Source organism: Siphateles boraxobius, unplaced genomic scaffold, assembly GCF_051911475.1.
Source record: "Siphateles boraxobius isolate OS27281-9 unplaced genomic scaffold, OSU_SipBor_1 118, whole genome shotgun sequence".
Lineage (NCBI taxonomy): Eukaryota > Metazoa > Chordata > Actinopteri > Cypriniformes > Leuciscidae > Siphateles > Siphateles boraxobius.
The window spans coordinates 1,445,227-1,462,281 of record NW_027508720.1 but is presented as its reverse complement, the minus strand read 5'-3'; the positions used below and the strand labels follow the sequence as shown (position 1 = coordinate 1,462,281).

Below are 17,055 nucleotides of genomic sequence, written 5' to 3'. Positions count from 1 at the left end.
TAAATGTGCTTCTTTAAAGCAGGACAAAACATTATTAAAACAATGATTTGTAATTTAAAGTAAAACGTTGTAAAACTGATATTATTACAAAGTGCTCTATTTAAGTGTACTTAAGTGTGTTAAGAAGCATAGTCATGAAAGTGTACTCACTTAATCTGCCTTTGATTTTTTTTATATATTATATTATCTGCAAACATACATTTTTTAACTTATACAAATATAATATTGAAGTGTGCATTCAATATAATTAAGCACACTTCTTTTTTCACTAAGATCAACACGATTTTGACATTTCAGGACCAATGTTACTTTAGTCGCCTAGATCCTAGTATGAAACCTTACAAGAATTGGCGTGCTTGACGTTTCTTACACCCTGGATTCATTTTCCAAGTCACAACAACAACAAAAAAGCAGTATGGTTTGAGTGCCAAAACTGAATGCTGCTTTTACTCCCGCCGATTAACCATTGTATGAAAAACACACACATTAGTGCAATTTGCCACATCAAAGGGGTCGTTCGGCTTCCTAGAAGAGAGCTGGGAAAAGGAAAGGAAGAAAAGAAACAAGGAAGAGCAGTCTTCTAAAACAAAAACGCCGGATTTGGACAAGAAGTCGAGGGGCTTCCTGGCCCTGTGTGGTCCCGCACCGTCAGCACAAGCCTATGAGCTGTCTGGGGCCCTGGCTTGACACACACCCTGGGTTTAAAAAGCAGGGGCTTGAGGTTTGCTGGAGACACTCCTTCACAGCGTCGAGGTGCACTGAAGTCTCTCCGTTTCTCCTCTTCTCGGGATGTGTTTGGTTTATAGCCGGGCCCCCGGGGTGCTGCTCCTTTTGGCCCTCCTCCTGCTGAACACCAGCTGCAGCGCAGAGCCCGTGGGTAAGACAGCGCTCCTATTGTCCACACTGCTAAAATTAGCGCTTGGTGATGATGTCCACGGTTGGGCTCGTGGGTGTTTGGCATGTAGGTGTGCAGGTTGAATCTGGATCCTCAAGAGCTGGTGTTTGGTGGCTCTTTGAGAAGTTGAGTGTGCTTTCCCGGTAAGCACTCAGGTCTTGTCAGGGCAGGTTTGCGGTAGAGCCTCTTCAGAGGAGTTAATGCCTCAGACCAACGCTATTTCTGAGAAGGAGAAGTTGTTTAAAGCGTCATGTTTGTTCTGGTATGTAGATGAATGGGAGAAGGAGCCGGTGTACTGGAACGATCAGGCCAGGAGGACGCTTCAGACGGCCCTCACACTCCCACTGCGAGCGCACCGCGCCAAAAACACCATCCTCTTCCTCGGTGATGGTGAGTTATCAACACAACTGAACACAGTTGATCGGCCTATCAAAATACACTTCTTATTACAACAGTACAATTTCTAAGTAATTATTAATGCTTTTTTGGAGATTTGAAATACACTAAGACTTCAATATCATATTTTATTTATTTATTTATATTTATTTATATATATATATTAGTTCTGGGCAACGATTAATCGCATCCAAAATAAAAGTTTATGTTTGCATAATCTATGTGTGTACACTGTGTATAATAATTTTGTATATATAAATACAAACATATGCATGTGTATATTTAAGAAAAAATGGTTATTTATATATAAAATATTTATATTTATATATAATATAAATTATGTGTACATATATATACCATATATACATGCAAATATTTATTAAATATATACATGCATATGTGTATTTATACATACAAAATAATTATACACGGTACACACACATATATTATGTAAACAAAAACTTTTAATTTGGATATTTTGCTATTTTTTGCTATTATTAGTTGCCCAGCACTAATATACACACTTTAGCATAAGTACAGAAATAATATACTTTAAAATAATATACTTAAGTGCTGAAGTAACTGGAAAAAAAATTGATTGCAATGAAAATAATTATAGTTCAAATTTATATTAAATGCAATAGTTCACTTAAAGGTGCAGTGTGTGATTTTTAGTGGCATCTAGTGGTGAGGTTGCGAACTGCACCCAACAGAAGTTACGGTGGCCGACAGGAAAATATGGCATCGTCTGAGACAGCAGAGAGTAGCAGTTCAGCAATGAGGTTTCTTAACAAGGATAAATCAAGAAATTAGGTTTACTTTATTGTCCAGTAAAACGATATGTTATTATATTGTGATATGTGGATTGAAATGGCTCATTCTAAGGTAATAAAAGCATAACGGTTCATTTTCTAAGGTCTTTATACACCACTAAAAACATAGTAGAAACATATTATATTGCATTTCTGTCTACAGATCATCCTAAAAATTACACAATGCACCTTTAAAGTGCTTTTTTACCCAGTAGAGCTTAAGTACATCTTTATATGTAATTTTACAATTACTTTGAAAAATAGTACTGACTATTTATGGCAAACTAAAATATATTTTGTCATTTCAATTGAAACTTATATAATTTAAATATATTTGTAACTACATTTTTAATGAGGAATATAATAAATGTACAATTAAGTACATTTAAAATATATTAGTTTTATATGTGATATTGAATAACACTGTTAAAATGATAATAAAATATTTAACATGTGCTTTAGTATTTTAGTCAATAAATCAAAATAGAGTACACTTTGAAGCATGTCAAAAGATTATTAATTTCCCATTAGTCCCCATGTGGTGAAAATCAAGATTTTAATGTTGTTTATATGTCTTTGTGGTGTTTTTAATATGCTTTAACACAAACCATGTGTAAATTCATAAGTCGACAGCATTGCTGAGTATTTTCTCCTTAAAACTGCAGTGAACCAAAGACAGTCTCAAAAACACGGATTGAAATCGCTGGTGCTTCTGACGTCACAAACGACCTTGTAACCAATCAGATCAACTTGTGATCATCAACGAGTGAGTGAGTGGAGGCGGGGCTCATTTGCATATTCATAGAACCGCACATACTAAATGAGGCAAGGGTGTAGAGAGGTACATTCAAGCTATTTTAAGGCATAATGAATTTTTTTCAAGGAAAAACATTTAAATGTGTCATTTTCAAAGATGAATTTTAAGGGATACAATGGTTGACTGGAGGGGGACTTTAAAAAAATTATTTAAATTGTACTAAGTGTGTTAAGAAACATTCATGAAAGTATAGTAGAAAGGAGTCACTTGCGCTTCTTCAGAGTTTTCTTGACTCTGAAGAAGACGCATGGGCGTCGAAACGTTAGTCATTCTGTATGAATAAAAATAATTTAAAGCGTTCTGTGCTCTGGTTCTATTTATGAAAGTATACTCTCTTTAAGAGCACCTAAGTGGCCTTTTATTTAATCAATATTATATTATCTGCAAGTATAGTCTTTTTAAATATACTTCTAAGCACTGTTGGGAAAAGTTACTTTTAAAAGTAATGCATTCGAATATTGCGTTACTACCTAAAAAAGTAACTAACTGTGTTACTTAGTTACTTTTTATTGAAATGAATGTGTTGCGTAACTTTTGTGGTACCTTTTCTCTCTAGGCCTGGGCTTGCTTGTTAGTTTTTTAATAACAAAAAGATATATTTTTGTCAAATGTGAAGGCTCATTCGCACCAAAAGTGAAATGAATAAGCCTTAGGCTGAAGGAAAGGCAAATCCACACCTGTACAGTAGAGGGCGCCGCTCAAGCATTCTGGATTGAAGAAGAATTTTGTAGTCATTGGTTAATTAAGTGAGATTAAATACATAAAGTATATTTGTGTTATTTAACATTATTGCAGATTTGTGTAATATTCTGACTTTGCATTTCACTGTTTTTATTCATTTTGAGGAATACTGAATGTGTTTTGTGCAAGTGAGATGAGTAAATGTTCACATTTAGTCTACTAGATCTACAATTACATCATGTTCACACACAACAACTCTGCACTGACTCATGATTCCTCTCAACATGAGGACAGGAGAGCTGTCAGTCAGTGCATGGGAAAACTAAATAACCTGCATACTTTATTGAAAAAGTAACTCAGATATTTTGTTGTAATTTTAAAAGTAATCTGATTACATAATTTGCGGTACTTCTATCGTGCTTCTAAAATTTGAAGTACACCACAAGTGCACATTCGGCACATTCTTATCACAAGGGTTTATAACTGCTTTATCTGTATGACAATATTTACACTGCTCTCCTGAATACTTGATTTATTGACACCTGTCTGTTTTATTAAGTATCTGCATAATAAGTGGGATAATGTGCAGTCAGATGGTCCGGATCCTGTTGGGGTTTATTTTGTGATAATGATTAGTTGACTGTATATTACGCGCATACCTGTTACTTCTTACCCCATATTTTACTGTAGAGTTTATGAATGGTTTTGGGCTCAGCCCAGGGTCAAGCTGTGATATTATATGTGACAGCAGGCTGTGTGTGTTCATCCTTCAGGGATGGGTGTGTCTACGGTCTCAGCCGCCCGTATACTGCGAGGACAGATGGAAGGACACTCGGGGGAAGAGACTGTTTTGGCCATGGATACGTTTCCGTATGTCGCCCTGTCAAAGGTCTAACGATTCTCATTTACCACAATGTTTTATCACAATAATCAACCAAAGTGATCATCAGTAATAGTCTTGTAATGCAAGACTAAGCCATTGTTAATTGTTCATTTTTGTATATTGTTAATTTATATTTCATTTCATATTTATATATATTTCTACATTTATTTATGTCAACTATATGTTTGTACATGTAGCAATGAGCTTATGACCAAAGCAAATTCCTCGTGTGTGTAAAACACTACTTGGCAATAAAGCTCCTTCTGATTCTGATTCTGATGTTTTGGTTATGCGGTGTATGAAAAAGTTTGAGATTGCCTGAGATTGCATTTTTCATTTTCCATATTGAGAATCTTGGGTATCGTAAAAAAATACAAACACCACCTTTAGTAGCAAACAAAGTAAAAAAAAAAAATAATAATCCTGAGGAATTTAGATAGTACTGCAACCTGTGCCCCTGAAAACACACATGAAGGAGAGGATGGACTGAGGAGATTGTTTATCTAGTTACTAACAGCAGTCTGTTTTTAACGCTATAATTATTTAAAGTTATGTGATGTGTTTCCAAACAGACGTATAGTGTTGACAAGCAAGTGGCGGACAGTGCCAGCACAGCGACTGCGTACCACTGCGGTGTGAAGGCCAATGCCAAGACGGTGGGCTTGAGTGCCAAAGCCGTGGCCTATGAGTGCAACACAACATTTGGCAATGAGGTTTTCTCAGTGTTGCATCGTGCCAAAACACAAGGTAAGCTATTTTCCATTTAGCATCACTATCACAATGTTGTTGTTGTTCTTAAAGGGATATTTCACCCAAAAATAGTGCACAAGTCATATGGACTGTTTTGTCTTGTCTTGTCATGTCTTGTATTTTATCACTTAAAACTCATCTTTGATCACTAAAATTACATATTTAAACGTTTTTTTCATGTGATTTTTTTTTTAATCATGCCTTAAAATAGCTTGAATGTAACTCTACACCCTTGCCACAAACTCTTAAAAATGAAGGTTCCAAAAAGGGGTTTTCGCAGCAATGCCATAGAGCATCGGTTCCCAACCGAGTGTGCCACACAAGCCCTGAAAAGTGAAGCCAAAGCGTCTCGATCGCCCCCCGGTGACCGGTCCTAGTATAGCTCATAAACCCCGCCTCCCCGTGTTATTCAATGGGACGTGAGAACAACTAAACAATTTAATTACACTTCACATATCTTTTTTCCAAAGATAGTTTCTGTCATTTACTGTAGTTTTCATCACGCTGATGTAATTTCAAGTGTTTGTTTTTAAAATAAGTTTGTTTTTAGGTAGTTATTTGATGCTATAAAAACGGAGCTGTGGCGTACATGATTGACAGCTGTGATTGACAGGTTCTCTGAGCGAAGTAGTCACTGAAGCAACAACGGACTTTTTTCGGGATCTTTGGAGGACTGAGGAGATTGGAGCTTTAAATTTAATATCTAAATTTCTATAAATAATTATAGATTATATGCTTACGATTAATTCAGCGAAAGTGAGGGCGGGACGTTGGTTTCGCGGCTTTACTTCCTGCTCATTACTGCGCATGTCTGGTCCCGAAATCGCAACTGCGCAAACTCAAGACCCAAGATGTCAGCGCCATATCGGGACAATGGCGGCTTCACTTCTCGCCAATGGAAGAGAACGAAGGAGCGTCGTCCATCTTTTTTAACAGTTTATGTTCCCAACAGGGGGGTCTCGGCCGACAAAGGGGCGTCAGCGAGCTCTTTGGGGGGTTGCGTCATATTTTGAAAAGTGTTGAACAGTGAGCATTAAAGCAGCAGTCCGTGACTTTTTATGTGTTCAAAATGTACTAAATTTATATAATGAGCGAGTACATCATGAATTAATTTTCCAAACCGTGTTTTTGTCTTATCCTGAGTCACTATGGTACACCTATAATAAGTGTTTACATTGGGACTATTTTACACTGGTTTGGGTCGCACCGCTGCGGTGTAACCCAGTGACTCGTCATAGACATAAACAGAGAGAAGTAGCTCCGGCTACAATGTTCTTCCGCAAGACGCATTATTCTGTTTATAAACGCATGTTTTTATTTTATTTTAATTTTATTTTTTAATTTTATTTTTTAAACGCATGTTTATTAATCGCTAGAGCGCCAAACAATTATATTACATAAGCTAATTTTATTCACGATCCCCTGGCTGACCAAAAAATGCGTTTTCAGTGAGGTCCCAGACACCAGTCATATTGTAATAGCCTATATTAATAATGTTTTTCCTACACACCAGTGTGAATACTGATATTTTTGTTATTGCATTTCAAATAGGGCTAATTAATAGGCTATACTTCTAGGCTTACGTTTTTAAATTGCAAATGGCCAACTGATGTTTTTGTTATAGTATTTTCAATATTATACGCTATTATTTTTGCATAAACATATCTGGTTACAGTAAATATACTGTTTGTTTAAAAACAAAACATTTTGTCATCCTTGCTGCAAGCTTACAAGAGCGACAATATCATTGAATGTGAAGGGGGGCCCTAAAATATTTTCTTGGGAAAAAGGGGGTCTCGGACAACAAAAGTTGGGAACCACTGCTCTAGAAGATCCATTTTTGGTTCCCCAAAAGCAACTTTCAGTGAAAACTTCTTAAAATGACCTTTTTTTTTAGTGTGAAGAACATTTTAATAATCTAAAGAACCTTTTGTGGAAAGGAAAGGTTCGAGGGATAATAAAGGGTCTTAATTTGTGAACTATCCCAGACAGCAACATAGTGTCGGCCCACATCGGGCACATGTGGATTACACGCGTACCAAATGTGGGCCGGATCTGGGCGACACCATGGCTACGTTCACACTGCAGACTGAAACGACCCAATTCCGATTTTTGTTCCCCTATGCGACCTGTATCTAATCTTTTCATGACAGTCTGAACGACACAGATCCGATCTTTTCAAATGCGACCCAGGCCACTTGGGTATGTGGTCCAAATCCGATATGTATCCGATCTTTTGAAATGCGACTTCAATCTGAACGGCCAGGTCACATGTATCCGACCCGCACGTCATTGATATGCGACAAACGTCATAATTCTGCGTTGAAGTAGGCGGGAATGAGAAGATAAACAACAACTATGACCGTTGAGTACTCTTCGGCGCATGCAGGTCACTTCTGGGTCATTTCACGTTCACACAGGAGATCACAAAAGGTCGCATTTAATTGGAAATGTGAACGGCCTTGCAAAAAAATCGAATTTTTTCAAAAAATCGGAATTGAGCATTAAGCCCCTGCAGTGTGAACGCAGCCTTAGTTGCAGTCTGGGAGAGATCCCAATAAAGAAGCTTTATTTTGAAGAGTGTAGATTGCCTTACTCATGCGGGATGTGATGGTGTGTGGTTGTGTGTATATCAAGGAAAGTCTGTGGGCATTGTGACCACCACCAGAGTCCAGCACGCTTCACCCGCCGCGGCCTACGCCCACTCCGTGAGCCGCAGCTGGTACAGCGATGCAGACGTGCCCTCCGCCGCCCGCCGCCAGGGCTGCTCCGACATCGCCACGCAGCTCGTGACCAACACCGACATCGATGTGAGCCCCAATGTTTCATGCCAGAAGTTCATAAATCACTACTTGTGATGGTATTCTGCACAGCTGCACACACAAATAATTACTATTTGAATGTCTGATTTGTTATGGTGAATTTGTTCGTTCAGATGGTTCATATAAATGAACAGACTCACAAAAATGATTCGCCATTTCGGGGCCCTCTGTACTGTACTTTATTCTATTTGTACTATATAGAGTTTTTCGGAACATTCCAAGTTTGATACGGTCTATCAAACAGCCACTATTGTTAACATCTCTACTTTAACTCGTTTAATCAGACTGGCCCAAGTTACATTTTTAGTTGACAAACTAGATGCAACCCTTATGAAAATGAAGTGTGCTTAATTGTATTGTGTTCTTCAAACCTTAAAAGTATATTTCAGTGATCGGACAGTGTAATGATTGGCTAACTTCATTGCATAGGAAACAGTATCAACGCCCACTCGCTATTGCACACGATTAAGTGTTTTGAAAACATTATCCATATAAAACCGTATTGTACAGACAAAGCATTAAGAAATCACTTACAGTTTGTAATGCAGCTACTGTCAGATCCAGTTCAGTCCACGGCTTCTTCTCTAAACGCAGGTTTCTTTGCTAACTGTCTATTACAATTTGCCTCGCTGACAAAATAATATTCTCCGAACAAACATTAGTCCTCTGATGCGAACCGGGACGCCATTAAAATAAACCACTCTCTTGTTTAAGTCTGTACACAGACGCAGATGTTTAAACTGTGGTTCTTTCACTCTTCCATTTTTCCTGCTGTCGGCAGAATCAAGTATGTGGTGTACGTCAGAAACTGAATACGCATTTGTATACTGTATCAGTGTAGACAGCGTTAGTCATTATAATGGGTTATATTTACTAGTGACGCGTGAACGACAGTGGGCGGAGCCTATAGTGTGATGATGATGTTTAATTATTCAGCAATGTTTTTCTCTCGAGGCAGTCATATGCAAATGTTTATGTGTTTTAGTAATCTTTTGTTGTGCTTTAAAGAAATACACTTATTTTGATGTGTTGACTTACATACCAAAGCACATGTAAAGTGCTTGATTAACTTTGGTGTGTTATTCAATATTACAATTCTATATTATCAATGTCACGTTATTTGAGATATTTAAAGGGATGTTCCCGAAGCCGAATCTCAAATTTGGAAAGAAGATAACGGATACTACAGAGACCCTAAAGGGACATGCTGAAGAAAAAAAATGAGGTTACACTTTATTTCGATAGTCCACTTTAGACATTCTACTAACTATAAGTAACTTTTCAACTACATGTCAACTAACTATCATCAGAGTATTTGTAGACTGTAGTAGACTGGTAGGTTATGGTTAGGGTTCGGGTTCGGGTTAGGAGAATCAGAGTTGACTTGTAGTTGCCAAGTAACTTATTGTCAGTAGAATATCTGTTGGGGGACCAACAAAATAAAGTGTTAGCAGATATTAAGCAGACAGTCTACTTATACTCTATGACAGTTAGTTGACATTTAGTTGCAAAGTCACTTATATTTAATAGAATGTCTAAAGTTGACTATCGAAATAAAGTGTTACCTGTCACGGAATGGTCAAAAGTGAAGCGAGGATACAAGTGCAGAAATAAGGATGTTTATGAAGTAAATAAAAGGCAAAACCAAAACTACAAACAAAAACTACCCCGTGGGGAAAAACAAGAAAGGTCTCAGGCGGGAACAGGAAACACAAAGGAAACATGGACAACGACCCAGCACAGGACTGCAAACACAGGGAGATTAAATAGGGGAACAAACATAAGAGTGTAACGAGGCAGGCAGATGGGAAAATAAAACAATAACGAGATAACAAGATGGGCAGGGTTTGACAATTGACAGGAGAGCACATGGCACAAGGAAATAACGTGACAGCCATGTGCTCACAACAGGACAGACTAAACACAAACACATGACAAACCGGGAGTGTCACACCTCTGTTACTAAACCAAGAGAAAACCCAGACAAGGGTGACAGAACTGTGACATTACCAAAAATGACATGGGAGGAAAGAATATTTCAATGCTTTTGCGTTATCTCGATATTATATAGGTGGCTAATTATATTGTATATAATTTGTAGGTATTAGGGAGCTGCTATGAATTCACTTTTGAATGTGCGCTCACTTTTCAATTTCGAATTTGTGATCACGTGTACTCTGTGTATAGGGGGTGACAGTACTGACCACACATTTTACAAGAAAATATATTTCTCATTGACACTCAGGATCCATTGCACACCAAATCCCCCGACATCGTCCTGTCAGCCTTCTATCCTTACTATCTTCACGTCATAAGTGAAATCTGATGTACTGTAATGTAACCGACTGCTACAGTGAGCCTAACCATGTCCCTTTAGGGGATCCGTAGAATGCCTTATTCGGGGAAATGCCTAGGTTTCTATATTTATTTATAAAAAACATAATACTCTGTTTAGTATTTTCAGTGTAGTTAGCTTGTTTTGAGCTTGTAGCATAGCTAGCAATCAGTAGCTTGCCTGTTGTTTAACTACTTCGGATTATTATTAGCTTGCAGCTTGGCAACCTAATGGTTCAAACTAGCTTTTTCGACAATCTAGTGACTTAAAGGATTAGTTCACCTCAAAATGAAAATTTCCTAATAATTTACTCACCCCAATGCCATCCAAGATATCCATGTCTTCCTTTTCCTCAGTGGAAGAGAAAATAAGTTTTTTGAGGAAAACATTTCTGGATTTTTCTTCGAATAATGGACTTTAAATTGACCTATCGTTACGCTAGATAAGACCCTCCACTTCAGCTTGGATCGTGCACAGCCCGTTGAAGCACATCAAAGACCTTTGAAACTGCATTGATTTGGACTTCAAAACGCTGGTTGCCATTGAAGTCCATTATTCGAAGAAAAATCCAGAAATGTTTTCCTCAAAAAACTTTATTTTTTTCTTCCACTGAGGAAAGAAAGACATGGATATCTTGGATGGGATTGGGGTGAGTAAATTATTAGGAAATTTTCATTTTGAGGTGAACTTATCCTTTAAATACAAAATGGCATCATTTAAATACTAAATGCATCAGTGAAATAACTAAACGTTTACCATTTTGAGACGAGATGTTGGTAAATGTCAAATATGTGTCTCTGTTGTAGGTAATTCTTGGCGGTGGCCGTATGTACATGACACCCAAGGGTACGCCTGACCCAGAATACCCCTCTTCATCCTCTCGCAAAGGGGATCGCAAAGACAAAAGGAACCTCATTGACATTTGGCTAAATGCTCGAAAGGTATCGCCAAGAAATCCCATTTACCACAGCACAAATTTGTGATTGTAAACCCCTGCTACAATCTTATCTGTTCTGTTTGTAAGGGAAGGAAGGCCCAGTATGTTTGGAACAGAGAGCAGCTTAATGCAGTGGATGTTAAAACAACAGACTGCCTGATGGGTAATGCCAGTTCACAAGGATTCTGCATTGCCAAGTCTGCCAGTATGATATTCTCATTCATTTTTCTCATGCAGGTCTGTTTGAACCCAAAGATATGAGATTTGAAGTGTTTAGGAATCGTACCCGTGACCCCTCTATTGTGGACATGACAGAGAAAGCCATTCAGATCCTCAGCAAGAATCCTAAAGGGTTTTTTCTCTTTGTGGAAGATGAGTATTTTATCATTTGCTGTGGTGTTACTGCTTTATCAATATTTTTCGCGGTCCCACTTTATATTTAGTGGCTTTAAGTACTATGTACTTAAATTGAAATTAATAATTTGATACAATGGACTTCTTGTACACATACATGTTTTTACATTGTACTTATTTTTTGAAAATACCTGCATGTAATTACATCTGTAATTAATTTATGTAATTTATGCCCTAGCAACTATCCAAAATACTCTAGCAACCGCCTAGAAACACCATAGCAACCACCCAGAACACCCTAGCAACCACCCAGAATACTCTAGCAACACCATAGCAACCACCCAGAACAGCCTAGCAGCACCATAGCAACCACCCAGAACACCCTAGCAACCACCATAGCATCCACCTGAACACATGAATAAGACATCATCTCAGCACCAGAACATCGTACAGACATGTTTGTTGGCTCGTACGCAATCATGTACCACAACCTAGAAACCAAGTGGCGAGTTTTGCCACTGCAAGCACCACTTCACATTTTCTTCCGGAAATTTACATTCTAGTTACATTTGTAATTACACAGTTGACCCTTCCCTTACACCTTAACCTACCCTTAAACCAACCCATACCACCACACCTGTCCCTAACCTTACCCGTATCACTCCTTAATCGCAGCACAAGTGTTTTACAATACAACCTGAACACAATAAGTACTTAAAAACACTTAGTATAAAGTGGGACCTATTTTTTTTTTTTTACGAGGTAGAATAGACCATGGACACCATGATGGCGTTGCCAAGCTTGCTCTGACTGAAACCATCATGTTTGACCGGGCAATTCAGAGAGCGTCTGAGCTGACCAGCGAATCGGACACACTCACTGTTGTCACTGCGGATCATTCCCATGTCTTCACGTTTGGTGGAAACACTCCCCGAGGGAACCCTATTTTTGGTATATTATTTCCTGTCTTTACATTCAAATAATGACAATGTTAAGAAAGGTATACTAACATGACCTATATATGTTGTCAAAAGTACTCTAGATCCTCCCTATATTTCACTTTCTTTGTGCGTTCAGCCTTTGTTTAGCAAGCTAACTGATTAACCTTCTAGCTTAGCATATTCATATTTTGCATTTTTAGTGGATTTTAGGGTATTATATTATATTTAGGCAGTAGTTATAATCCATTAATTCACTTTTTGAGCATAAACCTGAATTTCCAACTTAAACTATCATAAATCTTACTTTGGAGCACAGACTTCAGTTTGGTCTCCTTTTAAAAATGACACTTGGCAGATTATTGCTGAAGTGAAAAACAGTTTAAAAAATATATAGAATTTTACTTTTATTGTTATAAAAACTGTATAAAAATACTTTTTAATTTGTATATGAAATTATTTTATATGCAATTTTATATGAAATTTTCAAAATGTGTTCCAAAAATAAAATAAAAGCCATAAATCTAAACAAGTTGTGTTCCAAATTTGAGGTTGATATCTCAAAAAAGCTTTCAGTAAGATTTTGTTTGTGCACAGTTCCAAACATTTCCACTAGCTGAAATTTGTTTCATATTTTCAGTGCAGTCATTTTTGACCACGATGAGTTCAAGTGACTATTTTTTTTCAAGTAAATGTAACCTTTTCAAATCATGTCCGTGATTTTTCTCATTTATTATTTTTGTGTGTGCGTGTGTGTTTACAATAGCAAGTGCCAAAACCCTTACCAAGTTTTGTACCATTCCAATTGAGAATTTTTTTTTTAAAACCAGTACCTAAAATTTTTCCGAAGAGCACCAGAGGGTTAAAAACATGACATACAAGTTTCAGTAGAAATTAGATATTAGGTTTGAGTTTAGGTTTGACCCAAGGGGCTTCATGCACTATTTTACTTGTTATTTGTCTTTCAGGCCTGGCACCCAAGATGGCTGGGGATAGTCTTCCATTCACTAGTATCTTGTATGCTAACGGACCAGGATACGTTCATGTGAACGGGACAAGAGGAAACGTTTCAGCAGTGGATTATTGTAAGTGTTCACATAATTTAGGACCTCTACCCTCTTAAAAATAAAGGTTGTTGATTGACATCTTTGGTTCCATGAACTTTTAACATCCATGGACTCTTTCCATCACATTAAATGTTCTTTATAGTTGAAAAAGCTTCTTTAGATTGTTAGAAAGTTCTTTGCAGTAAGAAAAAAAATATTTAAGAACAGATCACTGAAAGCTTTGGAAGCTTGTTTCCACCACAGAACAAAAAAAATTTAAAAGTTGTTTGTGATTTTTTTTATCCCACAATTCTGACTTTGTTTTCCTCAGAACTGGGAGTCTATATCTTCCAATTCTGAGGGAAAAAAGTCAAAGTATCTCGCAATTTTTACTTTATAACTTGCAATTCTGAGGTTATATCTTGCAATTTGAACTTTATAACCCGCAATTGTAAGTTTATATTTCGCAATTTGAACTTTATGTCTTGCAATTCAAACTTTATAACTTGCGATTCCGAGTTCATATCTCACAATTCAGACTTTATATCTTGCAAGTTATGAACTCAGAATTGCAAGAAAGTCAAAATTGTGAGATATATGCTGTGTTAATGCCATGCCGTAATTACCGTGACATTATACTAAGAGCTGTTCACATCCTCAGACTCGGAATTATGGTTATCTATGGCAACACTATCAATAGCAATATTAACCCTGGAGAACCCAAGAACACTTTTCTTCTTTGGAAAATTATGAACTATGCATTAAATTACTGCTATAAGTTCACTGAACACCAAAATATCCACTTTTTCAATTTTAACCCGTTATTCCCTAATTTAGGATTAGGGCCAAATTTGACCCATTGGTCTTTAGGCGTATAATTTCAAAGAATCACAATAACAAACACTGTCAATGCAAACTATTTTAAATTTAGGAAAATAATTAGTGAACCACACAGCTACATTTAACAATTTTTTAAATATATTTTATTTACTTTATTTGTTAGAACTGGATTTCAAATGTACAAACACTTTGACCAATGGAAACAAGAACACAAGGCAACACCATCGGTCTTTCCTTATCCAGTTGAAACAATTAATCAGAATCACTATCGCCATCCAATTTAGGGCAAAAGTCACTATCATCAGTTTCAATTTTCTCCAATACTTGTATGACAGTGATCTTTCTCTGTTGCTTTCCCTGTCCTGAAAAGGGAGCGGCCATACTCCCTGAAAATATATACTACTTTATTAGTCTCTGGCCCTGTACTACTGAGGTAACTTAGTAAAATATATTATACAAATGAAATTATTTCAAGGCTTTAGCCAAATACAGGACTGTCACCATTCTGTCAAGTCACTCAAAGAACCAAAGGGTCATTTTTGACCCAACATTTGTTTAACCCATACACCCAGAGGGTCATTTTTGGCCCATCGTTTTTTGAACTAGCTTAGAGTCTCTAATTTATCCAAAAAGAATATAAAACGTACTTCTAGGCATTCTGCAAGCTAATACTAAATAGATTAACAAAACTACACAATTTTACCAACCGCTGGTTTGCTGATAAGACGATTTTGTTCAGATAGGTTTCCAGCTCAACAAAACCGCATGTGGTCAGCCATCTTGTTACTACCACTCTGGCACTTGTGAGTTCAATATTCATCCACTAGGTGTCTCTATGCAGGGTCCAGAAGTGGCACTGTGGGCTTTTGAAGTTAAATTTGACAAATTTTTTTATTTTATTTTTATTTTGGGTAGCAGCAATTAACAGCGGCCAAATTTGACCCCGTGGGTTCTCCAGGGCAGCAGTCATGTGGTACAGAGGTCATGTGGTACAAGTCGGAGCTCTCAGGAAATTCCCATTTTACAAGTTGTAAAGTTCTGCAAGGACGTGAGTGCTTTTTACAAGCCGGAATCTCGTAATTACGGTAATTTCTACATGTGTGGACGCTAAACTCTCAATTCTGAGAAAAAGTCGCAATGAAGTCATCATTACTTTTATTTTTTTTATTCCATGACGGTAACAAGCTTCCATAGAAAGGTTCTTTGGGGAACAGAAAAAATGCGTCTTCTTTGGCTACAAAAACACTCTTTTGGTACCTTTATTTTTACGAGTGTGTATATAAATGTACATATATTTATATGCAACTATCATAGATTATCTTATTCTGCTTGTAGTTGATGAAGAGTACATGCAACAAGCTGCGGTTCCTTTAGAATCGGAGACACACGGAGGGGAAGATGTGGCTATCTACGCCAAAGGTCCGATGGCTCACCTCTTTCATGGAGTGAAGGAGCAGAATTACGTGGCCCACGCCATGGCGTACGCAGCGTGCCTGGAGCCGTACACAAACTGCCCACTGCGTCTTCATGACTCCGGTGGCTGTAGAAACACTCTTTCAGGGCTTCTTATCGCACTAACCGCTGGGTTTTGGCTCGTCGCAAGATGACAGACTCCATCACATGAGCGATTGAGGCCCTAGGACTCTTTTGGGCTTTTTGGAGACTTATAACCCAAATTGTTTATATTGAAGTTTGGCTCTCAGCAGATGTGCAATGCTGTGTATATAAATGTAAAGTTTTTGGGGGATTTTTACATTTATTTTATAACCAGATCCTTTTTTTTTTTTTTTGTATATATTGCACAATGGAAAGCTCTTTTGCACTGTGATTATAAATTTCAAACATGTGAGATCAATAAATTTTTCTAAGAGAAAACAGTCATTTTGTCGTGTTATCAATTAAATAGCACTTTCATAATTGCTGTCGTATATATTGAAAGTGATTATTACTGTACGTGCAATTCAAACGGAAACAAGATTACACTGCAAAAAACTGCTTTTTTTACTTAGTATTTTTGTCTCGTTTCCAGTCCAAATATATAACAATTCTTAAATCAAGATGCATTTACTAGAAGAGTAAAATGACATTAGATATTATGTCCTGTTTTCTGGGGAAATAAATACAAATCAAGTGAGTTGATGCTTAAAAAAAGCAAAAATATCTGCCAATGGGGTAAGAAAAATAATCTTAATTTAAACAGACCCCATTGGCAGATAATTTAGCTTATTTTAAGCAAAAAATCACTTTATTTTTACTTATTTCCCCAGAAAACAAGACTTAATATCTAATCATTTTACTACTTTAGTAAATGCATCTTGATTTAAGAAATGTTTGATATTTGGACTGGAAACAAGACAAAAATACAAAGTAAGAAAAGCATTTTTTGCAGTGTATTTTTCTTATCCCATTTGGCAGATAATTTAGCTTGTTTCAAGCAAAAAAAATCACCTAATTTAAAACAATACATATTACCTTATGCCATTTTACTTATCTAGTATGCATCTTAGTTAACAGCAGTGCAGTTCACTGAAGAGCAGAACAGTTCAGAA

The 17,055-nt window shown here is 37.0% G+C and overlaps 1 protein-coding gene across 2 annotated transcripts; it reads left to right on the top strand.

Annotated features, from left to right (window-relative positions):
* The first annotated feature begins 543 nt into the window (after positions 1 to 543).
* alpi.1 (alkaline phosphatase, intestinal, tandem duplicate 1) lies at positions 544 to 16,383 on the top strand. 2 transcript variants are annotated; one of them, XR_013194801.1, is made up of 11 exons: positions 544 to 877; positions 1,166 to 1,285; positions 4,375 to 4,490; positions 5,057 to 5,231; positions 7,872 to 8,044; positions 11,198 to 11,332; positions 11,416 to 11,491; positions 11,566 to 11,704; positions 12,445 to 12,633; positions 13,589 to 13,705; positions 15,842 to 16,383. XR_013194801.1 is itself a non-coding variant. In XM_077202656.1 (11 exons), exons 1-11 carry the CDS (start codon positions 790 to 792, stop codon positions 16,111 to 16,113), a joined length of 1,599 nt encoding a protein of 532 aa, XP_077058771.1. In that variant the 5' UTR covers positions 730 to 789; the 3' UTR covers positions 16,114 to 16,241. The 2 variants fall into 2 exon arrangements, 1 of the variants encoding a protein (XP_077058771.1); XM_077202656.1 differs by having other exon boundaries at positions 730 to 877; positions 11,566 to 11,700; positions 12,442 to 12,633; positions 15,842 to 16,241.
* Positions 16,384 to 17,055: the final 672 nt, after the last annotated feature.